Below are 25,787 nucleotides of genomic sequence, written 5' to 3'. Positions count from 1 at the left end.
AAAATTAACAATGTTTATGCGAACAGGAGAATTCATTAAAGCTGTGGAATTAGAGGAGAAATCTTTGATACTGGGTTTGTATTTTTCGAGAGCATCCTGATGAGACTTCTAAAGCTACAAAGACAAATTATGTCGTGCACAGATATTCCAGCTAAAAGCAGATTCAAAAGCAACAATATAACCACAGAAAGAAACACGTACGGAATGACTGGAGAAGGAAGTTTAATAACGTTATACATAAAGAATTATAAATAGGGATGGAGAGCTTGAATTATTTTAATGTATTTGTAGCTGGCATTTCATTAAAGGTAGTAAGGAAATATTTTCCAACTTCTTGACAAAACTCCTAAAGATTTATGGGTTTACCACTACTTTATTTGATGCAAAGAATGGAACACAAACAGCAACAGAACATAGGTGTTTGCTTTCATGCAGTTGTTTTAGTAAATTAACAGGAAGTAATGCACTTGGTGACAGGGAAAAGAGGTTGAACGTAGAAGGTGAAAGGTCAGAAATGCAGAACAGGATCTGATACTCCTTACTGATTTTAAATCTCACTGCTTCTCTGGAAAACAGCCCCATTCTGGTTACCAGGAATATGAACTACAGGCACTTTTGCAGGAAGGATTTTGCCCTTGAGCCAGTGCCTTGTGCTCAGCGCTGGCATTTGGGCAAGAAAGTGACTGCTCGGGTGAATTCACTGGATGGTTCTGAAAAATGAGCAGAGCACAGGAAACTATTTCTTACATCCATGCTGGCTAAAGGGCATGGTGGTGTTTTGTGGACAGGTTAAATGAGGGAGCACAAAATCTTCTCTGGGTGATTTAAGAGCATTGTTACTGTGTCATGCAGAGTCACTAAGGTAACAGGCTTTTTTTACCTCAGGAAGTGCAAAAATATCTTGGTATCACTCACTCTCCCCACTTCTCCAGTTTGGGGTGTTGGTGTCCAGCCTTTTGGTGTGATGTCAGGGCAGAAGTGTGACTTCCTCTGGGAATACTGAAGGACCAACTGTTGGAGAACCAGCACTGAGGAGAGCCCAGAGGAGTTCTCTGTGTGCAGTGATCAGGTGTCTTCTCCTCCCTGACTGCAGTAATCCCTCGTGGTGGGTCTCCTTCACAAACATCTGTTGGGGTTGCTCCCCTCAGCTCCCCTTCTCCATAAACAAATCTTCTGTAAGAGCAGCAGCTTGGGATGCTGCAGAGGAGATCAAGCCATGGAGACTCAGGCTTTTTCCTCTTTGGGATTGTTTTCTGTCTCTCTGGATGAACCCCTCGCACTCAGCTGGGACAGGACCTGTCCAGGAAGGAGATGAGCTGTCCTGGAGTCACCCTGTGCTTGGGCCAGCTGTGGGTGCTGCCCTTGGCAAAAGGCAGGGAGTGAGTGATTGCATTGGGCCTGCTAAGTGTCCAGACCCAAAAAACAGCCTGTAGAAAATACTTTTGGGCAGGTAGTTTGGGGTTTTGTCTGTTACTGTGTCTCTGGTTTTCCCCAAAGTTGATGCTCCTGTGGTTTTCTCACTGCTTCCTTTTCTCACCAGTTCTGCCACTCAGATTAGTCACTTCTCACTGTAATTGAGCTTTCTGGGAATAAGCAAGGTGAGAAGACCCAGGCAGATACTTGAGCAGCTTTGCTGGCTCCAGGGCACTTAAGTTTGTGTCTTTCATTTAATGGCTGATGGAATTTTTGTCTGCACAGTATTAGAGAGAGCTCATTAGCAAGTGGCACATGTGAGATCTCTAAATAGTGTGAAATGCCAGTGCCATCTGCACAGTTTGGATAGTCTGGTCTGTCTGAGGGGGCTGGTAGCATTCTGTCCCTATTTCTGGAGAAATAAAAGGGTGTTTGAGATTGCCAAACCTTGGTGTGACTGGGCAAGTTTGAAGAATTATTTTCATACACTGCATTTCCAGGTCTCCATATCTGATCACCATTGCTGTACCATGATGCAGTCGTGTCACTTCTTTTAGAACTGTGTTCATGATTTTGCTTTTGCATTTACCCTGTTCATTGTATTTATGCTGTCCTATTTATATTCCTTACTTATTTTAAATTTTTCACAGGAAATAAATCATCAATAAAGATATTTTTCTTAATATTCAGGGAAGGATCCAAATTGAAAATGGTGCACTTACAATATCAAATCTAAATCTGACAGATTCTGGCAGATACCAGTGCATAGCTGAAAATAAACATGGTGTCATCTCTTCGAGTGCAGAGCTCAGGGTTGTAGGTAAGATGTTCCTTTTTTCCCTAAAACACAAACCTCATTATCCGTCTCCACACCCCCTTGGATTGCACCTCAGATTTAACTCACTCAGCTGTTGTCACTGAAATGAAACTTTTTTGTCAACCCGATGTCTGTATCTGCAGAGCTGAGGAGTTGAGTCATCTGCTGCCGGAGGATCTGCAGGCCAATCCTTCATCTGAAACAGAACAGCATAAATTATTCACGAGGGGAAGAGCAGGGATGGGGCTTTGGGCTTGGGGCTGAGGATTAAAACCTCTGGTGTGGTGTGGAGGCGGTGCTGGCTCCATCAGCAGCTCTCACCTCTGTGTGGGGCTCTGAGGCACCTTTAAAGCCTCTGTGTGCAGCCCTTCTGGGGCTGACAGGCATCATCCACCCCGCCTGCCTGTGCTGGGGTCTGACACGGTCACAGCTGGGGAGGGGAACGCTGGGCTTGGGGCTGACACACTCACACTTGAGCAGTTTCTCCCTCCAACGTGAGGTCAAAACTAAGCTGTAACTGTGCTGTGTTTTGGGGACACAGGTTCCTGTTTCCTTTGTGTGGTTGATCAGCACGTGCTCCTTAGCCTTGGTCTCCTCAAACACTGAATTTCCTTTCAAAGTCAAGTGTTACTATAGGGAGAAGCCACGAGCCTTTTCTAAACTGGTAGTTAATGAAAACTTCCCTCAGAATGAGCTGCAGTGTCGTTTCATGTCATCTGACATGCACTGTCACGTGGAACTGGAAACCTACTGGTTCCCTGAGGTTTAATGAGACTCTTGGTGTGATATTTATTAGATGTATTAAATAAATCTGCTCCTTTCAGCAGAGCATTCAGTTGGGCAGCTACTGAGCATTCCTTGGATTCATTGAGCTTCAGTCTCTGCAATCTTCTGTGCTTGCCTTGTTGGGTGCTCACCTGCTCACAGCTGAGACCTTTGGTACCAGGATGAGGTACAAAATAATAGGATAAGGAGGAGAAATGCTGAATTGTCCAATAGAAGATCTGTCTGAACTAATGAATGGTGTTAATTATGTTTGGAATCTGAGAAGTGCTCGTGTAAGTGCTAAATAGTAGTATCATTAATACCATTAAAAGTGCTTTATTTCACTATTACTACCTCTTCTGTTTTAGCTTCTGCTCCAGATTTTTCCAAGAGTCCAATGAAGAAACTGATCCAGGTTCAAATAGGCAGCACAGTTGATTTTGAGTGCAAACCCAAAGCTTTCCCTAAGGCCAAATGTTCCTGGAAGAAGGGAGGTGAGCAGCTACACGAAAATGAAAGGTACCATGTTACATTGGTTTATTTGTTTTAATCTTACAAGGAGCTTTTGTGTGTCATTTTATGCAGTAGTGTCAGCTGTAGATCCAAACAGCTGTAAAGTCTCTCTGAAGTCTGGCTGGCTGGGGGTTTTTGCTTGTTTTTTCATTGTGATGGTATCAGAGCACTGAGAGTGCAAGTGTAGTGCTTTCTCTAAGGTCAAGGGCCAGATTTTGTTTCCAGTTTAATGTAGAGTTGGGCCTGATTTAGAGAGAACACAGGTGCTGATAGAAAACTGGGAATGCAAAGCCTGTAAAACAGTACTAAAGGCCTTCAGCAAAATGCTCTGAAAATGTTGGCAAGGAGGCAAACGAGGTGTGTTACAGCCGTGGTGATGATATGGCTGAGAGAAGAAAGAAAAGTTAATTGGGAGGTCAAGAATAGCAGATAAAACACGACAAGAAAAGGAAAATGCACGTCCAGGTTCTTTTCAAGCAGCCGTGATCGTAGCAGGGATAACAGATGTCATCATTGTTTACGTGACAGTGGATGTGTTTGGGAGTTGTAATTCTCAGGGGAGGGTTTGTGATTCACCCGTGCCCCCAGCTATTGATTTCCAACAACATGTAAATGTTTTTTTTCCAGCAATAACCGTTAAAGCATTACTGAATTAGTCATAAACTGAAACTGCACAAGTGTGCTGGTTAAATTGTGTAAAGAGACAGTACAGGGCTGTACCTCTGCTCTGGAGCAGCTTTTTGGGTTGCATCTCTCCCACACTGGGGATTGCTGACTTCTCCAGGTTTTCTGTTCTACAGTTCAGTATTTACACAGACTGGGAGTTGCAGGGAGTGAACTGGGGCAGCAAAGAAGCTCCTTGGAGGAAAGGTGTGATTAAGATAGTTACAGGTCTGATTTAGCATGAATATAGTCAGTGTGGCACTTTGGGCATTCCAGCTGCAGTCAGGACAGGCTGTGCACACTCAGAGGAGCCAGAATTATTAATTGGGAGTTCACTCTGGCCCCAGGTCAGCCTTTCTGTCTTAGACACGACTGCACTCAACAGCAACAGCCGTGGGAAGTCACAGTGTTTGCTGGGAGCAGTGGGGACAGGATGGCTGTGCATGTGCATCTTGGAACATTCTGGTGTCACACTGTGCTTGGCAGGATAATTCATGGAAAGGGAGGGCCCAGAAGGCCAGACATAGACTGAGGAAACCAAACATGTGGGTTTGAAGGAGCATTGCCGTGGCAGTGTGGTGTGATTTAAGGAATGTGTCCCTGCTCCTCTGTTGGGTGGCACTGGGAAGCTGCTTCTCAATTAGACAAAATTCTTCTGGTGCTATTCCTGTAAAACACCACACTGGGGTTTTGTTTTGCAATTTTTAAACGCAGAAGTTGCTACCAAATAGATAAAACTTAAACAGACTGCAGTGGAGACCTTTATTTATTCCATCATAGGGCTGGAGCTGTCTCCTTGTACCCAGAAGCTTTGGGCACTGTCATCTTTGCCCTGGCTCTTTGTTCACAGGGGCCACAGGAGTTTTCATGTGTTCTGGTGTTAAGTGTTGTCAAATGTGACAATTTGGCAGAAGTTGGGGCATCTGTTGTTGCAGAGCCGGACATGGTACCACAGCCTCCTTGGCTGCCTGCCTGCCTGCAAGCAGGCGAGCAAAATCCCATTCAAAATAGCACTGCTTGTAGCCACTACTTCTAGCCTTTAATTAAATAATATTAATGTATTAAATTAAACAACGATCCCTAAGTTTACGCGAAACCTGTTGCCTTTAGATGGTTCTCGATGGGTTTTAATTTATGACTGATTTTGTAAAGCACTTGTGAAAAATGCGTAGTTCCTGATTTTGTCCATTTAGGAAAATTCCTAGGTTTTGTCCCCATTCCATGTCCATGACAAGTAGAATGGTATCCTTCCCAAATCTGCCTGTCTCTGCTGTTGGAGCCTCTGTAGGTTCAATTCATGAGAGTCAAAGCTGCCAGGCACTGCTGGACCTTGCAGGGCTCCACATCTCCAGGAGAGGAGAGTTTCAGCCACGATTTCCATCTTGCTTTGGGCTTTCTGTCTGCCTGGCCGTCAGAACTGGGCTTACTGGTTGCTTCAGGTTGCCCTTCCAAACCAGAACCTCCCAGTTTCATTGGAGGTGATGGTACCAGGCTAAAGAAAGCAGGGCTCAGTTTCCAGAAATGAGCATACGTGATGCTGCCTGCTTAGGTTTATGAACACAGATGACAGCTGTAGCTCCTGCAAAGTGCAGGTAGTTCCAGAATATCACCCAGAGCGTATATTTTTGACAACATATTGTAAATGGCTTCCAGAGGAAGCACAATAACAAGACAGTAATCCTGAATTAATCTAAATGAAGTAAACTCGCCTTCAGAGAAGAGCAGAGTGTGGTTCTTCTCAGAAAACCCTGGAGTTCATTACTGTCTGCTGTGAATAATTGCAATTCGTGATTTTCTTGCAGTTCTACAATTCCTGCAATTCAGGAAAGGGTTTCAAATTAGCAGTACATTTTTCAGCCATTAACTACATTTCCAGTGAAGTTTGTTGAGGAGGAGGGTTTCCTCTTTTTTAATTGCAGCGAACAGGAGGATGGAGTTCCTCCCACAAGGGTAATTCTGCTCAGAGAGGTCCAGTGTGGACAACACCTGGGAGGGGTGGGGAGGCAGAAGGAGCTTAATTTTAATTACATTTGCAGCAGCATGGATAGAATTGATATATCTTAAGAAAACTCACATATGAATAATAAAAATAAAGCACAAATACTTCAATTTCTTGTCATCAGACAACTTGGGTTTCACCGAGGTGCTGACCACAATGCTTTAGTAAAGCCTGAGAGAGTTTCATTTTGATGGCACTGTTGCTTGTATTCTTAATTTATTTTCAAATACTTCTGCATTTTCAGTATGTAGAAGATTTGGATAATGACTCAGTAAATTTTAATTAAATGAGCTGAATATGGTTTGTGTTGTGGAGGGGAGAAAATATAATACAAAATGGATTCATGAGCTCTGGGCTGAGAAATCACTCAGCATTGAAGAATGCAATCTTGTTTCTTGTTAATTTTGCAAAGTATGTGATTTTTCTTTTTTTTTTTTTTAGAATATCTTGAATAAAGAGAGCTAAACATTAAAGAGCAATGGAGTGCAGAGAGAAGTGAAAGCATAGGATAACATGCAGGAGGAAAGACAGAAAATGGGAATTAAATTTATCAGGTGCCTGAGACACCTCCACCTCCAGATGGATGAATTTTTGTTGTCCTTTTATCCTGCAGAAAAGGAGGATTAGATGTTTAACCAAGGTTAAACACTCCTGATGCTGGTTTAACTCACCAAAAACAGAGTAAATACTAAAACATGCTGCAACCCAGACATAACCCCTTCCAAGATTTCCCTAATGTTTTATGTATGTACGTGGGGTTTAATTGTCAGATTGTACTTGACAGTTGCTGCCTGTGGGCTGTCGTGGGTTCTGTGCTCCTGGCTCAAATACCTGACTGGAAGAGGGTTAAAAAAACAGGATTTTGTGAAAATGCACAGCAGTATTTCACCTTTAAACAAACTCAGCTTTATTCCTAGATGTTTCTAAATTTACCAAGACTAGAATAAGATGAGAAGATGCTGCAAAAACTTCACTGAAAGACTTCCCAGTGCAATTCCCTTAGGAAAACTCCAGTTTTAGCAGCTTCCATTGTGGCCAAGTGATGGCAAATTAAGGGAGGAAAGAAATAATTTCTGACAAAGAATTGCATGATACTTAGAAGTATTCGTTAATGATTTTAGCTTCCCTGCAGTTTGAATTAAGTATTTTTATTCATTTGGTGTTACAGTTTGAAGTGCTGTGATGTGAAAAGTAATGCATTTACTTACCAGTACTTGCATAGGAATTTTTTTTGCTGACTTTCCTGTTAATTAATCTGCTTTAATTTACTTGGAATTTGATTGATGCATAAAAGGACAGTTTTGACCCACTTTTCCACTCTTCCTTTGCACTGAAATGTTACTAACTGGAAAGGGATGTGTTTGTGTTTATTACCATATCAGTAAGGATCTAAAACAGTAGCATTTTTTGCTGAATAATCTGACAAATGAAACAGGCAGTGATTCCTGAGTTTGATGATGTCTGTTAGTTCAGTAATAAAGCATTTCCTTGGGAAGATGGACAGGTTTGCAATCATTATCAGTTGCATTATTGGCACCAAGTTTCAGTGGATCCTGAGGCACCATTCTGTCTTCTCTCTATAAATTTAAATACATAAATGTATAATTTTACCAACATGAGCCTCTCAAGTCAGTCCTGAAGTTGTTTAATCCTTCTCCCCATCCTGTTGACCTCCGTGTAGGAGTGTAGGTGTGAATTAGAGAAAAAAGGATCTCCTCAAGCATCAATTCCCCTGATTCTGCTCAGGAGTCAGCGAGAGATGATGAGTTTGTCAATGACGCTGTGATCTGATGGCCAAACAGGTCCTAAATCCGTCTCCAGCTGGATCAGGACCACGGGGGGAGCAATGGTCCTGATGCCCAGAAACAGAGGCTAGACAGGAGTAAGGGAATAAGGCAGGTGTTTATTTGAAAGGCTTTCAAAGGTACCCTGGGCAGCCAGAGGCCACTGCCAAGAGGGACCCCAGGTCACGAGTTCTTCACACTTTTATAGGTTTGGTTCATTTACATATCAGGGTTAATTCTCCAATTAAAGCTTCAGTTTTCCCCTCAGCTTGCCCCCCTCTCAGAGGCTCTTTGGTTTATACTTTTGGGCCTAGGACAGTCTGGGTGTCCCTGAAGAGCAGGCCTGGAGAGGCTTTGTTATGTCTGCCCAGCACAGAGAGAAGTGAACAGGCTACAAGAAACTTCAGAGTTACACACCAGGCAGTGCAGGATTTGAAAAATATGAAAGTTAAAACCGAAGGCATCAGTCCCTTGTACAGGGCAAAAGGTTTTGTGCCACTCACCAGGGTATCAGAAGGGTGCAGGTTGTGGAAAGTGGAATTCGCTTGGGAAATGTCTGGCCTTCAGCAAAATGGGTTGGAAAAACACCTGTAGATGCAGGGAATGCCAAAGGCTGTATTGTTATTTTTGTGTCACAGGGCTGAGCCTCTTCCTGGCATTGTTCCAGCACCAAATGTGAATATTGAATAATTTTAAGTAAACTAAAAGCTTTGTTTTGTCTCATGTTTCAGCAGGAGGGCAGAGCTGTTTTTGGGTTTAGGGTTTCCATAGGCTCTGAGCTGCATTTGCTGTTTCGTAATTGGAAAAAGTGGAGCATTTCTCTTTTTCTAATTTACCAGTAAAGATTTTATTTAGACTATAATATTTTTCTCAATTTGATTTTTCTTGGTGTTTGCTTTTTGTTTTTAATTCTAGAAAAAAAATATTATTATATCTGGCTTTTAATAAGCCTATTGCTTAATTATTTTAGGCAAGCTAGGCTTGCAGGTAGCTCAGAGCACTCTAAAAGTGACTGGTTTTAATTAAACAATAGACATTTTCAGGTTTATTCCCTGATCCTGCATTTTCCTTTGTTTGATCTTGGGCTTTGTCAACACTTGGGGTTTCTTTAGTTTTGTATTTTTTTCTATTGGAAATTGCATTAAAGTAGATGAAGCCTCAGCTAGAAAGTTCAACAGCACAGGAGCTTGCAACCATAATTGAGATGTTTTAACACCTTTTTTTGATGTCATTCTAATTACCTATAAAATGTATTACTCATGTCTTTAACACATTTAAAATACCTATAAACCATATGGCACGGTTTAATTAATTTTAAATGTTCCATCTAACATGAAGTGCAGCCAAATATGACTTAGGAATTTTCCAAAACAAGTTAATGAGCCTCAGGGAAGTCACTGCTGAGGCACATCCTCCCTTGAAGAATACCTCAAATGGCACCACATCAGCTGAGGTACCTCAGGATGCTTTGTGGTTATAAATGGATTAAGCTGCCTATTTATAGCTCTCTTTCTCACCCCAATAAGATGCTTTTGTCTGTTGTTCTAACAGGGTGACTTGTTATCTCTTGTAATTTGCATCTGCTGATTTCATTACTGCACCACCTTTGCCCAGAGGAAGAGTATCTTAGCTACAGCACTGAGAGCTGAAACGCCTCTTTTAAGGAAATACAAAATGCAATTTGAAATAATTAAGAAAAAAGCATTTAAAAGCTGTGTATGTTTCTGTACTGTAATTCCAAAAATTCTGTTTCATTGTAAGGAGCAGTGAAGCTGTGGCAGGAGTCCAGGTTCCTGCTTTTAGATGTTTAAAACAGCCTCCATGTGGCTTTGAGGATTGGGTGGATTTGCTGTTAACGGAGAGGGGCAGTGGAACTGCAGAGCCCTGGTGGACTCCCACTGCTGTGGTTTGCATTTAGGGACTGTGGGTTTGGGGTCTGACAAGTTAAGGGTGAAGGATAAGATCACTGAACCCTTGATGACCCTTTCATGAAGAAATTTTCCCCAGTGTCCAATCTAAACCCCCCTGGCCATTTCCTCTGGTCCCTGTCACTTGTCACCTGAGCCACCCCTCCTCAGCATAACCTCGGGTCAGGGACTTGTGGAGAGTTTATCCTGTATCCCACCTAACACAGCAGCATTTAACCACAGAACTCAGCCAGGACAAATGATGGGGATCTACTGACGTTATTTTACCTCAAGAGTGTTGAAAATAAAAAGAGCAGCAGAGGTGTGTAATTAATTAATTAATTTTGTACTGAATAAAGCAGCAGGTTAATAGCAAAGCACATACAAGTGAGCAGGCAAAACCCTCGCAGCTCCTCTGAGGGAGGGAGGATGGCAATGTTAAATTTGATGGCATTTGCTGCCTTTTCAGCTGGCACTTCCCCTGGAAACCGAGCAAGATGCCGGCTAATGCAGGCAGAGCTTTGCCTGAAGAGGGTTTTTTTGCTGCTGTGTTCATTCTGTACCAGTGTGGGTGCTGAGGGCATTTCCCAAACACCATCCAGCCAAGGTGCTGTGCTCTGTTTGCTGCCTCTCCGATGGACTGATGGGATGTGAGAGAAAAGCTCTGAAGCTCTTTTGACTTGGGCATCTCAGGAGAATGGGTACCTTTTGTTAACGAGTGTGGACATTTTTATATCTCTTCAGTTATTTTGCTGCTCCAGGTTGTCTTAGGGTAGAAGTGCCTGCCACTGTGGATAGAACAGATGGGAGGACACGAAACAGGGAAAGAGGGAGTCAAACCAGCCTTACCTGTGCATCCCTCCAGTGCTGCTGCCTGGGATGTCACCTCTGCTGTGGGGATGTTCCTGCTCCTCTGCCCCTACCAGTGCTGTGGGTTTTCTGCTGTCTACATCTTGTATAAGCACTTTCCTGCTTGTTCCATGCTCTCACTGGGGGAGGTTGTGTGGGGTGAAGGGAATTTTCTGTCCTGCAAGTCCTTCACAAAGGAAGTTCATGAACAGTCCTATAGAGTTGTCATGGTAATCACAGTGATTTCAAAGTTGCCGTGCAAGATTGCCTGAGGTAAACAACAAAAGAGCTGAAAATTATTCCAGTTCCAGTTGGTGCAGATGAAAAAGATGGAGCTCATGTGGGATTTCTCTCTTTCACACACGTACATATGCCCACATCTCTAAAACATTGGTTACTGGTGTCCAAAATAACACGTCCAAAGTAATGTGTGGGTTCAAGTTCGTTGTGTATTGTCAGTGAATGATCACAACATTTTCAAACCCCAGGCTGGAAATTGTCCTGGTTTCAGCTGGGACAGAGCTCATTTTCTTCTTAATTGCTGATACAGCTTAATAGGTCTGGGATAACAGTAAGGTATTAAAGCCTTCTGTCTAAAAATGCTACAACTTTCAAAATCTCCTCATCATTTTTTAGGATCACACTATTAAAGGATGGAGGACTGAGGATAGCCAACGTGACCAAGGGGGATGCTGGCAGCTACACGTGCCTGGCAACAAACCAGTTTGGAACAGCCAGGGGCTCCACCAACTTGATAGTTACAGGTGGGTGAGCTGGGACAGAGGGGATGGACCTGGAATTGCAGACTCAGGAGTCTGCAGTGATGGGGTAGAATGTAAAAGTATGAGAAGTTATTTATTTAATGTATAAAGATAAAAGGATGGCTGTTACAGCTCTTCTATTAGTTGAAAGGAGAGACACCAAGGGAATTTTTGTCTTTAACAAAGATATTTCTCAGATGTGAGGGAGTTCTGAACACTTCCCTCCCTCCTCTCACTTCTCTAAACACTAAATAGTGCAATTATGCTTTTAGGTTTGTGGGGGTTTTTAATTTGTTGTGAAAAAAACATGTCAATCAAAAAAAATCTTGGAGGTTAATTTTATATTCCAGTTGAAAATCTGTTTAGCCCAATGGTGTTTGCTTTTGGAAAAAGATGTGGTGGAAACTCCAGCTGCAGGGGAGCAATCAGGGACTCCATGGGCAGTAGAACACAGTCTTGAATTTTATCCAAAATGTTGTTCAGAGGGATCTTGCCCCTTCCTCCAAGTCATCCATTCCTGGCTGCTGGCTGAGACACTGGATGAAAAGAGACAGGAGTTTGTGAAGTTTATCTGAAAAATGTCTTCTCTCATAATGTTCTTCTTCAAAGATTTTAATATCTGAAAGATTTTCCAATCTCAGAATTATCTAATATCCCACTGCATTACATATCCTATATATCTCATAGGTCCAAACAGAATTACTTTGTTCAGTGGATTAACAGCTTCATGTTTTCAGCCTGTGCTCCTAAATGATTCACATCCCTTTATGTACAAATAACAGAATTATATACAGAGGATTCCTACAATTAAATTTTATTTTTACGGTATTTACGGTAGCTGAAATTTTTCTCTGTTAATGTGATTCTGGAATAACAAACAGCTCTTCTTGATGACACTCTTTATGTTCTGTGTGATGCATGGACCCAAATATCCAGTGTGTTCTTCCTTAAGTGGATTTCCTCCAGGTTCTGGGGTTTTTTTGGTTCTTCCCTTACTCCCACCTCTTCACCTGCCCAGTGGCTGCTGCTGCTTCCTGCTCCAGAACACGAGTGGGATTGCTGAGAGCTCTGGAGTGGCAATTCCTGCCTGTGGATTCAGCTTTGTGGAGTGGATTGGCTGCACCCAGCAGGCTCAAATTCACCTTCCCAGTGTCCAGCAGCTCCTGCTGGGAAATGCAGGGACACAAAGCTCCAGCAAAAGGGGTCAGGCAGCATTCCCAGCCCAGCTGTGTCACTGGAAGCGGCTGTCATTGATCACATCCGAGGAACATGGGGGGATATCAGTGGCAGGCAAAGCTCAGCAATGCAGAAAAACCCAATCACCCATATTTGTGCTCCCTGCAGAGCCAACCAGGATCACCTTGGCACCTTCCAACATGGATGTGACCGTGGGGGAGAGCGTTGTGCTGCCCTGCCAGGTGCAGCACGATCCCCTGCTGGACATCAGCTTCACCTGGTACTTCAACGGGACCCTCACGGACTTCCAGAGGGACGCTTCTCACTTCGAGAAGGTTGGAGGGGTGAGCTGCAAACACCTTCTCTTCACTTGCCTTGCAGCTCTAGCCAGCACAAACTTCTTTTTTCCTCATGCTAAAAATTAAGATGTTTCTCTTTTGAGAATTCTCTTCTGTGTTGAAAGGAAACGATCCCCTGGCCCAGCTTGCTGCCCATCACTTGTTTTTCTTGTGCCCTGTGTTTTAGACCTGGAGTTTTTAAGTTCTTACCTCTTAGAATCCGTTTCTATGCGATTTTCCTCAGGATCACATGAAACACAGCAATGATGGGCAAAGGAACCTGACACAAACCAATTTGTCATGAGGGATTTTGTAGCCTGTAGACATTCAGGGGCTTTGGTTTTTTAAGCTCTTATTTGTGTGAAGAGGAATTTGAGCTCGTTAGTAGAAAACTTCACACGTTACCAAGAGATCCATGAGAATATTTCCTGGGCTTTGTATCACATTAAGGTCAGTGCAATAATTCCATCTGGAGTTACATGCAGGTCATGGTGAGTAAATAATCCTAAATATGTTCTAAGCCTTCCAGTAGTTAACAGTGTGGATTTATTAAATGAAAACACCATTGCAGAAACAACTTCAGCTTTCTTGGTTGGAAGATACTTATTTTTTTTGTTGGATAGATTTCCATGTACTGATGTCTGGGAGGTCCCCGTCACACCAGCCTGAGGTCTCCAGCATCTCTTTGTTATTGGGATGTTCTGGGAGCACCACCTGGTCTTCCAGATGGTTGGAAAACTGTGGGATGTGAAGCTGTCTTACTGCTTCTTGGGGTGTTCTGTTAGCCAGGTGATTTATACAAAGAGCATGGCAGACCAAGCAGGTGCCCAAATTCTGAGCAGGCTTGCCCCAAAACTGGGGATCGCCAGCGCTGGCTGGGGTTGTTCTGCAGCCAGGACAGGAAGAAGGAATTCCAGCAGCTGTTCCTACTGCATGGAACACTCTGTATTTGTATTCCAGGCAGCAGGGGGAGGGGAAGAAGGTGATTCCACGGTCACCTGGGCTTGTCCACCCTGCCAAAGGCTGGATCTGACCAGGCAGGAATGTGATACCCGATGGAAAGGGAGGGTCTTGCAGGGGAGCTTCCTGCTGCTCCCCCAGTCCCTTGAGAGTCTTCCCAAATCACCACAAATAACTGAAATGCAGTGTTAACACTTTGCTGGGGTTTATTTCAAGTAAAACTGTTCTATTTGAAGCCCCTTCCCCCCTTTGTTGAGTTGTCTCAAATTGAGTTTGCTGAAATAAGTTCGTGTAGGACGTGATTTGCTTGCATTCACTGCTGGTGTTGGGCATTCCCTGAATATCCACTTCCATTCAAGTAGATGGATTTTAGATTGCTTTTGACTCAACTTTTAATTTATTGTAAGCAATCAGCACTGAATTGTCCTGCAAACAACTTCCATCTGTGCTTTCACAGAAGACCAGGCACACACATGGAAGGGAATCAGGCAGAACTGGCTTCAGCTCGTGTTGAATAAAGAATTGAGACATTGTAATGCTGAAACAAAGAAAAACAACCAAATGTTTTGAAAGGTTCATTTTTTTTTTCTAAGACTAAAATAAACCTCAAAGTCATGTTTTTGCCTTTCTCCCAAGCTACTGTTTGCCCCTGAATCAGTGGCCAAAGTAGCTAAAAATACCCACAAATAGGGTTCTGCTCTTGAAGAAAATGCTGCTTCTCCAGAAAATTAAAATTTAAAAATATATTTTAAAAATTAAAATCTGACTGAGGCATTTTTCACCTGGAAAATTCAATTGGAACAGAGTTAATGCAGAAATTCAACTGACACAAAGGGGAGATTTGCTTTTTTAAGGGACACTGTCTACCAAAGGTTTAATGTCAAATTCTGTGTTCACTGATGTGGAAAACAAGCAGTACACAAAGAGCCCGAATATCATATGAAGTTACAGTTTTCATTCAAGTTTTATTTCTGTTTCCCATGATCCAGGAAATAACCACATGCTGTGATCTGAGAGAGAACAATGGGGGAAAAAGTACTAAAGATTAAATACTCAATGAAAAGCAAAGAATAGAACTTAGGCTTGTAAAATGGGAAATACAGCCTGAACTGTGCAACCTTTAAAGGAAAGTGTGCTCACAATAACCTGTAAAATAGACTGAATTCAACTTTGTCTTTCTACATATGCCAACTCCTTAAAAACCTGTCATAACCTGACTTAAAAATTCCAGATAAAAACCCCATGATTTCTGTCTTGAAATCAAATGGGTAATGGCCACAGAAAGCACATTTCTCTCTTTTTAGGGCTTTGAGACAAATGGTCACAGGACCCTGAGGTCATTGGGGGTTCTGGGCAGGAGATGTGTTCCCAGTGTGAGCTTGCCGTGTTGGAGCTCACTTCTCCCAAAAAAGGGACACTACCTCATGTTTTTTGGGAAAATGCTCCCAGACAACAAAGCTGGAGCAGTTGATGGGCAATAATTTGCTGTCCTGGTCACTGCAGTGCAGCTTTTGAGCAACTTCACACTTTTGGTGGATTCCTTTTCCCTTTGCAAAGAAAATGTTAGACTGCAAGGGTGGTGCATTTGCGTTAATGAATGTTCTGTATTCCCACAGAGTGCATCAGGTGATTTAATGATCAGGAACATCCAGCTGAAGCACAGTGGGAAGTACGTGTGCATGGTGAAGACAGAGGTGGACAGTGTGGCCTCTGCTGCTGACCTCATCGTGCGAGGTACATCCCAGCCCAGCTCCAGGGTCATGTTTTCCACCTTTTTTAGATTGTAGGCTGTAGAAACAACTGATGTTGGAGGTTAGAGAACCAGTCCATGGCTTGAATGGCGTGATGAATGACTGTGAGTTGAATTATGTCATTCTGACCTGCAGCTAGGGAGAATTACAGCTCAGGCTTTGGGTGAAGCCTGATTTTCCCAGAGGAATGAAGAGCTGGAGGTTATAATAGTGACTTCACATCTTTTTTCACTGCCAGTCCTTGAGCTCACTGACAGGAGGGAACTCACTGGCAGCTCTGAGGCAGTTGCTGCCTCTGCAGACTGAAGTGTTGGGGACTCCAGAATCCTTCCTGGGAAATGGCAGTTCTGCCAGAGGCCGGGAGAGGCTTTGTCCTAAGGTTTAAATCCTATAGTGCAGAATCATTCCTTTTCATTCCAAGCTGGAATGTTCACAGTTGAGCCAGAATTGTGGCTTTCTTTGCTGATGTTACAGCTATGGTCATTGCAAGGTAAAAGCTTTGATCTAGGAAAGCACATTATGTGGTCAGCAGTTACTCAATGTATTTTAAAATATGTCAGATATTTTCTCATTGTTAATGCACTGTTACTCATTTCAAGCCCCTTTGCTGGTGCAGATGAGACAAAACCCAACATTTTGGCCAGGAAATGGCCAGAAATGAGGATTTTCCAGAAGGCAGCAGGAAGTTTGTGTGACTGAATTGCTGCATGGGGTTCTGGTCAGATGTGCTGAAAAATTGTTCCAGTGCATTGTACGGTAAAGAAGTTGTATATAAAAAATTGGCAGACTACAGAGATGTATCTGTAGATTAAAGAGGACATTTAGGACTAAAGGAAAAGACATTGGAAAGAGAGAGAGATGTGCTGAACAAAGGTTCTTGGTAAAAAAAACCCAAAACCCAGTCATCTGTTCTGCCCTTGAGAGTATTTCAGGTTGAAATTGTCAGAGTTAAGTTTAGTGAATGTAAAACAGTAATTAAAAGTGTTCTTATTCCAGTCTGCATTGTTTTCCTCCTCCCTGAGGAAGAAAAAACAGGAATCCATCCTGCTGGTAGTGATTCCCAGGGTGCTTCAGGGCTTCACCAAACACTGCCTGGTTTTCCATCCGATTCCAGGCTCTCCTGGGCCCCCCGAGCACGTGAAGGTGGAGGAGATCACGGACACCACAGCTCAGATCTCCTGGCAGGAGGGCACAGACAACCACAGCCCCGTGACCACCTACACCATCCAGGCAAGGACTCCCTTCTCCGTGGGCTGGCAGCGAGCCACCACAGGTGAGCACAATTCCCATCCCAGGCTCTGTGGGAACATCTCTGGCACCCTGTGCCTGAGTTTCCTTTTCCCTTTCTCTTCTTCGTAGTTCCGGATGTCATCGATGGGAAAACCTTCACAAGCACAGTAGTGGATTTAAATCCTTGGGTTGAATATGAATTTCGTGTAGTTGCCAGTAACAAAGTAGGAGGTGGAGAACCTAGTTTGCCCTCAGAAAAAGTAAGAACTGAAGAGGCAGGTTAGTGGGTTCTTCTATTTGTTTTTAATTCAAGAATCTTGAATATTAACAAAGAAAAGGAGTGTTATCTTTGGCTCTTTGCAAACAAGCTTGGAGTTGCCATTGGATATAAAAGCCTGTAACAAGTTTGTTCATATTTTTCCATTTAGCTGTGAGACAGTTTGTGTTGCATTACTGAACATCACAGAAGCATAACATCTAAATCCATTTAAACTCTGTGCACTGTGCCAAAATCTTACAGTTCAGGCAGTGCTGCAGAGTCTGAAGGTATAAATGGATGGAAAGAGGTTAATTTTGACAGGGGATTTTCATTGCTGGTGTTTGATCAGTGAAACCCTTCCGTGTTACAAGCACGTGGCTCAGAAGAACCCATCAGTTAAAACCCCAGTTCACTTGGAATGAGGCCATTTCCCAATTCATCTGCATAACATCCCTGGAAGTGTTCAAGGACATGGAATTCTAAGCAGCCTGGTCCAGTGGAAAGTGTCCTGGAACAAGGTGATCTTTAAGGTCCCTTCCAACCCAGGCCATTCTCTGAGATAACTCTATTAAAAAATGAAGCTTGTCTCCAGTTTTGAGAAGTTCTTAAACACAGCATACCTGGTGTAATCTGTGAGCTGCTGAGGTTCTCCAGGGGCTCAGAGGAACCCTGGCCTGGCCCAGGGAAAGATGAATGTGGGACAGGGCTGGGGCTTTCCAGGACTGCCCCTCCTACCCCAAAAACATTTTCTCTGGTTGCAAAGGGAGTACGAATATGGGTTAAATTCAGAGGTTGAGGCTGATGTGATGTGTTCTCTTGTGATGTGATGTATTCTCTGTGCGGACATCTCTGCATTTCCTTTCCACAGTTCCCGAAATTCCCCCATCTGAGGTCAGTGGGGGAGGAGGCAGCAGATCTGAGCTGGTCATAACGTGGGATGTAAGTTTGCTGGCGAGCAGTTTCCTTCACAGAACTTCTTTCTTTCTTTTCTTTCTGCTCTCTCTGAATTTCCCTGGTGGCAGCAGCTTCTCCTCTGGGATGTCCGTGTGCTCTGTGCCATGTGTGGTGTGAGCCCTGGACACTGGACTTTGTTCTTACACTGCCACACATCCCTGTGCTGGATGGAAATCCCCAGGGAATTTAGTTTGGCTGGGATTGCTTCTGTTCTCAAACAAATGTTGATGCTAAAAAGGAGGCAGGGGGCAGGGGAAGAGGAAGAGGGATGGTTAAGGTGAGAAATGGGGCTTTGCAGTGCAGATTTGCAGTTCTTGCTTTCCCACCATTACCCTTGGATGCATGTGCTAACCAATACAATCTCACACTGCTTTGTATTATGTATCCCTTTTTTAATGATTTGAAGAGCTGTTAATACTCTGTTCCTAGCATTGACTGCTCTGTGTGGTTATCTAATCATGATCACATCAGAAGAAGGTTTAAGCCGCTGTATGAAGGTGGTATTGGATTCTCTAATAGCTGACTGAGCAACTATTCATTTTTTATGAACTGTGGATTGATGAAAGAAAAGTTATAGAGTGTCTTAAAGCAGAATACTTAGTGGAAAACAAAAATGCTACCTGAAAGTTGTTCTCTTCTTGGAATGCAAACCTTAAAGTGGGTTGAAGGGAGCGCGTTTTGCTGTGCTGTAGCAGAGTTAATTGGCTGAGGGGATGCTGCCAAGTGCAGTGCCAGCACCTGCAGCACGTCCACGAGTCTGCTGGCACTTCCCTCCTGCCACATATCCCCATGGCATCACAGATCTGTGTTCTTCTGTCCAGCCCATCCCCGAGGAGCTGCAGAACGGGGAAGGATTCGGGTACGTGGTCGCCTTCCGCCCCTCGGGCACCACGACGTGGATCCAGACCGTGGTCACCTCTCCTGACACCCCCAAATACGTCTTCAGGAACGAGAGCATCCTGCCCTTCTCACCCTACGAGGTCAAAGTCGGGGTGTACAACAACAAAGGCGAGGGGCCCTTCAGCGCAGTCACCACGGTGTTCTCGGCTGAGGAAGGTACAGCCTTCAGTTTCTCCAAACACTTGCATGAGCTGTTCCAGCAGGGGATCCAGCAGCAGCTGGGGGAGATGAGCTTGGTTTGGATAAGGACAGGTTTGTTTCCACAGTCACCTCTCCCTTGTTGTTGGTTTCCCAACGCAGAGCCCAGCACAGCCCCCTCGGGAGTGTCTGCCACCAGCCTGTCCTCCTCGGCCATCGAGGTCTCCTGGAGAGCCATTCCCTGGAAGATGAGCAATGGAAGGCTGCTGGGCTATGAGGTGAGTCTATTGAAATCAAAATATTTTAACTAGCAAACCCTATTTATTCAGTAAAATCCACTCCTTTTTGCAAAGGGCCATGGGCCAGAAGCGTCGTGCAGGCTGCAGGACAACCACACAGACTGACCCCAAATCTTGCTCTTCCTGCCCCACCTACACCCAGAAGGAGGCTAATTCTTTCTGTCTTGGGAAAAAAACCCACCGAATGAAGTTGTGTTTTGCTTCTTGTGCTGATAGATAGCCATGTGTCTGACATAACTCCAAACTGACTTTTTTCAGAATTATATTCACTTTCAAAGAAACTTTTTTATAAGGTACATTTTTCTGAGCTTTACTTGTTTCCTTTTTAATGAACTAATGCTTTTCCTCTTGTCCTTCTTTGGTTCAAGCAAGATCCAATATTTCAATTGCCTTTTTCACTAAAAAGAGCAGCAAGTGTGAGAAGCAGCTGGATAGGAATATTTTATTTTTGCACAGTAAACATATTTCTGAAACTTTAATGTATTTCTACCTTTTTCAGCTGAAGGAAAAAAAAAAACCCACTTAAAAGAGTCTGAGTACAACGCTGTGGGTGAACAGCCAAGCCCGTTCCATGCAAGATTTAAATGGGTTTGGTTTTTATCTCCTAGGTTAGGTACTGGAATAATGGCCAGAAAGAAGAATCTTCAAGCAGGGTAAAAGCTGCAGGGAATGAAACATCAATAAAAATCACAGGCTTGAGGAGCAACTTGGCTTATTACACAGCTGTCCGTGCTTACAACAGCGCTGGAGCAGGGCCCTTCAGTGCCACTGTCAATGCCACCACCAAAAAGCCACGTGAGTATCTCAGATTAAAGTGGGGAGAGGCAGAATGCTGTGGCAGCACTTGGAGGGGAAAGAAGAATAGTGGCATTCCTGGGAATCACAGTATGAGTGACCTAAATTTCCATACAGTCACCCAAACCAAGCACAGAGCTTCCACCCTCTTCTTCAGCAGGATGAGTAAAACCCAGCTACTCCAGGGGAGCCCAAGGAAGATCTGAAATTCCTGCACAGAACCTTCATTATGCTGCAAATGACTGGAAGAAATTGAAATGAAAAATCTCTGTTATTTAGAAGGGGGGAAAAAAAGGAGACTCGTTGAATTTTTCAGTGTTCTATAACATATTTATAAGTTCTCTAGGGCATGGCTTTTGAAATGCAATGAACCTCCTGGAGTTCATGCAAAACAATCCTTCATGTCCACTGTTCCCCCTTGAACAAATTGCTCAAGAGGCCACTTTGCTGCTGCAAAGGCCAAATTAAGCTGGAGAACAGATTGTCAGAGGCTGCACTAATTCTTCTACAAGTGGAAATATTTTTAGTGTGCTCCTCCGTTGTAGTACAACTCAGAATCAGGGTCATCGGTCTTCAAGTGTTTCTGTCAGAGGCACAGGAACACACAATTAAATCTGGCTGAAAGGTCAAATTGCCTGCAATAGTCATTAACATCCCCCGAGCAGACGGAGTTGTATCATTAATATTATGAAATAAGCTAGTTTATCAGAAATTATTATATGCAAAAATGAGTGTCAGTCTGTCACTGAGGACTAAACCAACTCAGATTTGCCAGAGTTTAAATGCATTATATGCACAATTACCATGAACTGGCTGATCTGAAGTGGCTCTCTGCCTGCAGCCTGGACAGGACATGGGAAAAGGAGTTTTTTTTCTAATTAATCATCTTTGTGGCTGCTCGCTAGAGGTGGTGCCAGCCTGGTCAGCTCAGGGATTTTCAGTCCTTTTTTAGTGTTCCCCCCACTTCTGGGGTGTTTGACTGAGAACTGGGCAAGCCCTGACCCCACTGGTGTGAACAGGATCTGGATCAGTCCCTTGGTCAAGTTGCTGCTGTTTGGAATAATTAAAAAGGAAAATTAATTGCATTATGTCCATGGGTCTTTCTGATGAATAAAGGGCGCAAAACCATTGCAGTGCAGGGTAATGTCAGTCTGAAGATATTGATAAATTAGTTGAATTGCTAAGAGAAATAATTCTCTGTGCTACTGCAGTAGGAACTGGTTTTTCATTCAAATGTGTGATTTTTTAATCAATCCTGATTTCTAATTTAATTTGAATATTTATGATTGGTGTGGTTTTCACTGTGAAGGATTTACATTCCCCCACAGGACCTACCCAGATACATCTCAGAAACTCTTGCCATATCAAGAAATACAAATAGTTCAGTTCCATTGGCAGTGTATTTCAAAGTTGAAAGTGAGCCTTTGACAATTAAAATATCTTTCTTTTATATTTGAAATATGCACGTTTACAGCCCAGAATAACAAGTGGAGGTTTAAATATTGCTGTGTAAAATGCCAGGTGAGTGGGGAAGACTTGCCTAAGCTGTTACAATTATTTCATATTTAGAAAGTCTTCAAATAAACCCCAATATTCTGTCCATCAGCTCTAACTGTGAGAACTGCTCCAGTCTGAGAGCAGCTTTCAGCACCTGAGGAGGCTCAGAAATCCCTGCAGCTCCCTGGACATGTCCTGATGTGACTTGAAGATCAGAACCTGCCACAGCTGAAGTTCTGAACTCTGATGATTGCTGGAGATTTTGGTGTCTGCAGCAAATTGGAGCCTTCTGAATCCCACAGACAGAGGCTTACAGTTTTATATATAATTGCTCCTCATTTTTTCCACATGTCATCTTAATATTTTGTTGTGGATTTCAAGGATGACTCATTTCTTTTGAAATTCAGCTTTAATATCTCAGTGTGAAAACTACTCATACATGCTGTAACACTTCATTCTCAGGAGTGAAACAATCTCCTCTTACATCTACAAGAAGTGGTTATTATTAGAACACCAGGTTAAATCTTCCTCAGTACATAGAACAAGATAAACAGTGCAAAAAAAATAGCTGTGGGTGGTTGTTTGACTTGGGAATAATTTTTTTAAGTCTCACTCTTACACTTTTTCTTCTGTTTTTTGACTATAATCGGGTGGGGTTTTGATCTGTCTGCTTGTGAAAAGAAGGCAGGGAACCTCCTGTGTGAAAGAATTTAAAAGAGAAGGGAAGAAAAGAGGAAAAACCCTATAAGCACATGGATGCAAGTGTTCAAAACCACTCTCAGTGCTTAAAGCTGGAACCTCCAGCATCAAAGCACAGCTCAGTCCACCTAAGCAGCAGTTGCCTCCACTAGGTGACAGCAACAGTAAATTGTTTTCCTTAACACATTTAGAAAAGATTTTAATCATTGATTGTGTCACTGCAGGACCCTTGTGCTGGGAAACCAACCTGAGGTATTTTAAGAGGTTTGTGCTTCCCTGAAAGCTTGGCAGCCCCAAGGTACATGAAGGGGCAGAGCCCAGAGCATGCAGCTGCTTTGCAAATGACAGGCTTGGGTTGCTAATGAACAGAAAATCCCAGTAGGTTTCCTCGGCCAAACCCCTTTGAGTGGCACTGTTAGAACCACAACTTGGGTTGGAAGAACCAACAGAGAAACAACTTCCAATATTTTACATAACAAACATCCTTAAATCAAACATAATGGGTACATGTGAATATTCACTGAGACTAAATTTGTCTAAAAATCTATTCTGAAGAATTTTCTTATTGTTGGCACTGTACTAAAACTAGAAATTCTCTGTTACCATCATTAGCGTTTGTTCTAATTAATCACCCGTGTCCTGAGGCACGTGCTTCTGTCTGGCTGTACTGAATGAAGGACCATCAACAGATACTTCAACTTCAGAAACAACATTTATGTTTATGTGCCATTCTGGTTTTTCCCTTCCTTCTGTTTTTGGAATTTAGCCTCTGAACCATAACGGAGCCTGCGCTGGAGTTGCTTTTGCATCCGAAATGTAATGACAGCCAATTACCTGAGCTGGTGATTAAATCACTGATGCCAATTAAATTAAAGTTGTGCTTTTTGTTGTGTATTTGAAGCACCCAGCCAACCTCCAGGAAACGTGGTGTGGAATGTCACAGACTCCAGAGTTATCCTGAGCTGGGAGGAGGTCAGAGCAATGGACAACGAGTCTGAGGTCACGGGGTACAAGGTCAGTGGGGACAGAGTTGGGAGCAAGCTGGAGCTGATATTTTCTTGTCTGTTTGCACATTCAGAGGATGCCCAATACCACCCCTAAACCATTTCACTGGGGTCTCCTTTTTAGGGATTTTAAATCATGCTCTTAACCATGTCTCACCATTAATACCCACTAATCCCTTTGCCTCCCCATGCTGGCATTGCTCAGCTCTTGGGATCCCACCCAGACCTGGATCTTAAAACATTTAAACACTTACCACATCTATAACACTTATTTTAAATGTGTAACACTTATCCAAATGGATAAAACTTGGAAAGAAACTAAAAAGATTCAGCCCGCTGGATGTAGCTTCCATTGCTGGCCAGGTACATTTATTATATATTACCACATGTATATTAAACTGATACTTTTAAACCCCTTCTCCTCTTAACCTACTGTGGGCCATGCTCATTTCCCTGACAGAAATTACACTGTTGCATCTGCTCTAAATCTGATGAGCACACAAACGGGGAAGTATTTCAATATGTCATAGAAGTGTGTGTAAAAGAATAGCTGAGGCTGTTCCTGATAAGCTCTGTACAGCTGGATCCCACATGATATATTCCTGCATAAAAGATTCAGGCTGAAGATCTGATTACCCACTGAGTCGTACTGACAAGAAATACATGTTTACAGCTTGTTCCAGTGTCCCACCACCCATTATTTCATATTATTGTAATAAAAATAATATATAATACGTATTATCATTCATCGTGCCATTTTAAATTAAATCTGGAATAAAAGGCCTTGACTGATGTTCCCTTCTTCCTTTACACATAATTCTGCCCTGGCATATTAACCAAAAATCAGATCTTTTCTTTCATCCCATCACTTGTAAAAGCTGGAGCCTTGTTTGTGAGGGACTGAGAAAGGCCAGGGCAGGTGCTGAGGGGTGTCCTGTGTTGCAGGTTCTGTACAGGACCAGCAGCCAGGGCAGGGTGAACGTGCTGACCACGGACACGACGACGGCCGAGCTGTGGCTGCGGCTCAAGGACGATTATTTTATAGAGGTCAGAGCAACCACTGAGGGGGGAGATGGCAGCAGCAGCGAGCAGATCCTCATCCCCAGACTAGCCAGTAGGTTGAACCACTTTCCTTTGTCTCAGCTTGTCTTTGCTTCCCTTCATCATGGGGGAAAAAAAATAAAAGTAATGCTTAGACGTCGTCTGGTAATAAGGTAATAAAAAGGAAAGCAATTAGAAGTCTTCATGCCCTTATGCATGGCAAATATCATTCTATTGAACTGGTAAATTACCATGTAAATTGGTATTAAAAATGTTAAGTTTTCTACTTTTTCTCTTTTTTAAAAAAAAAGAAAATACTACTTTGAAAGTAGAATCACAGAATCATGAAGGTTGGAAAAGACCTCTAAGATCATTGAGTCCAACCTTTGACTAAACACCACCTTGTCAGCTAAACCAGAGCACAAAAGCCATTCATGGTCACAGCATTTTGCAAGGCATTTCTGAAATTTTTAAATATTTACTGTATTTTTTAAAATCTCTATTGCTTGTAAGAACTAAAAACAAAATTACAGTAATTTTTGCTTAGCATCTAGGAGGGGTAATAATGTGGCACAGCACATACTCACACTTTCCTTTAATCCTGAGCCTTTTCCTTTGTCACAGGTATGGATGCAAGAGGTTCTGCTCCATCAGTCTTGAGTATCTTCAGTGTCTCCAGCTTCTTAGCAACAGTATTCTCCTTGACCATTAATTCCGTGTTGTGCTGATACATTTGCATTTGCTGGGAAAAAAAGAAAGAATTGGTTACTAAAGTGCTTTTTAAAAAAAAAAAACCTGCAGTGGTTAATGCATGTTTTTTCTTCTATCCTGATGTGTTTTTAAATTCTTTATATTTCACTGTAAGTTGAAGTAAAAATACCATGTAAAGTTTAGCAAATCCTTTAAAAAGGAATCTAAAATGCCTTAATACTTGAACCAAAGGAGTTTACATGTTACATACTTCAGATACAGTGTGAGAGAGAGGGGGAGGGATGGTGCTGTGAGGTCAGGGCTACGAGGAAGAGCGAGAAACTCCATTTTTGCAGCTTCACTGAATTGTTCTGGGTCTGTTCTGCATTGTTAAAATGACATTTGACATGGAGAAGATGGAGTCAGGGACGTGGCTGTTACCAGCCCGAGGGTAGCACAGCTCCCATGTGGCTGCTCTCATGGCAGGGCCATCACCCAGGAGGTTTGGATCATTTTCCTGCTGCCCTTTGTGGGAGTTACTCTGAATGGAGCAAGGAATCCCAGCTGGGAGCAGGGCAAAGGCCC

The 25,787-nt window shown here is 43.0% G+C and overlaps 1 protein-coding gene across 1 annotated transcript in view; it reads left to right on the top strand.

Moving 5' to 3' along the window:
- LOC309576978 (contactin-3-like) overlaps nucleotides 1–25,240 on the top strand; it is a gene marked incomplete at both ends in the record, with an annotated part of 69,891 nt that extends 44,651 nt beyond the window's left edge. The window contains 14 exons of the mRNA XM_082288612.1: nucleotides 2,104–2,233; nucleotides 3,364–3,514; nucleotides 11,347–11,474; nucleotides 12,816–12,991; nucleotides 15,562–15,679; nucleotides 16,811–16,969; nucleotides 17,056–17,205; nucleotides 18,054–18,124; nucleotides 18,961–19,195; nucleotides 19,340–19,455; nucleotides 20,085–20,271; nucleotides 23,369–23,481; nucleotides 24,417–24,585; nucleotides 25,137–25,240. Of these exons, the coding sequence (XP_082144738.1) occupies nucleotides 2,104–2,233; nucleotides 3,364–3,514; nucleotides 11,347–11,474; nucleotides 12,816–12,991; nucleotides 15,562–15,679; nucleotides 16,811–16,969; nucleotides 17,056–17,205; nucleotides 18,054–18,124; nucleotides 18,961–19,195; nucleotides 19,340–19,455; nucleotides 20,085–20,271; nucleotides 23,369–23,481; nucleotides 24,417–24,585; nucleotides 25,137–25,240 (2,007 nt within the window). The remainder of the gene's footprint in view (nucleotides 1–2,103; nucleotides 2,234–3,363; nucleotides 3,515–11,346; nucleotides 11,475–12,815; nucleotides 12,992–15,561; nucleotides 15,680–16,810; nucleotides 16,970–17,055; nucleotides 17,206–18,053; nucleotides 18,125–18,960; nucleotides 19,196–19,339; nucleotides 19,456–20,084; nucleotides 20,272–23,368; nucleotides 23,482–24,416; nucleotides 24,586–25,136) is intronic.
- Between the last annotated feature and the right edge of the window lie 547 nt (nucleotides 25,241–25,787).

The sequence above is a fragment of the Coloeus monedula genome, assembly GCF_965178545.1.
Source record: "Coloeus monedula genome assembly, chromosome: 11".
In the NCBI taxonomy this organism is placed as follows: domain Eukaryota; kingdom Metazoa; phylum Chordata; class Aves; order Passeriformes; family Corvidae; genus Coloeus; species Coloeus monedula.
The sequence above is the reverse complement of the archived record's forward strand: the minus strand, read 5'-3'. Positions and strand labels throughout refer to the sequence as shown.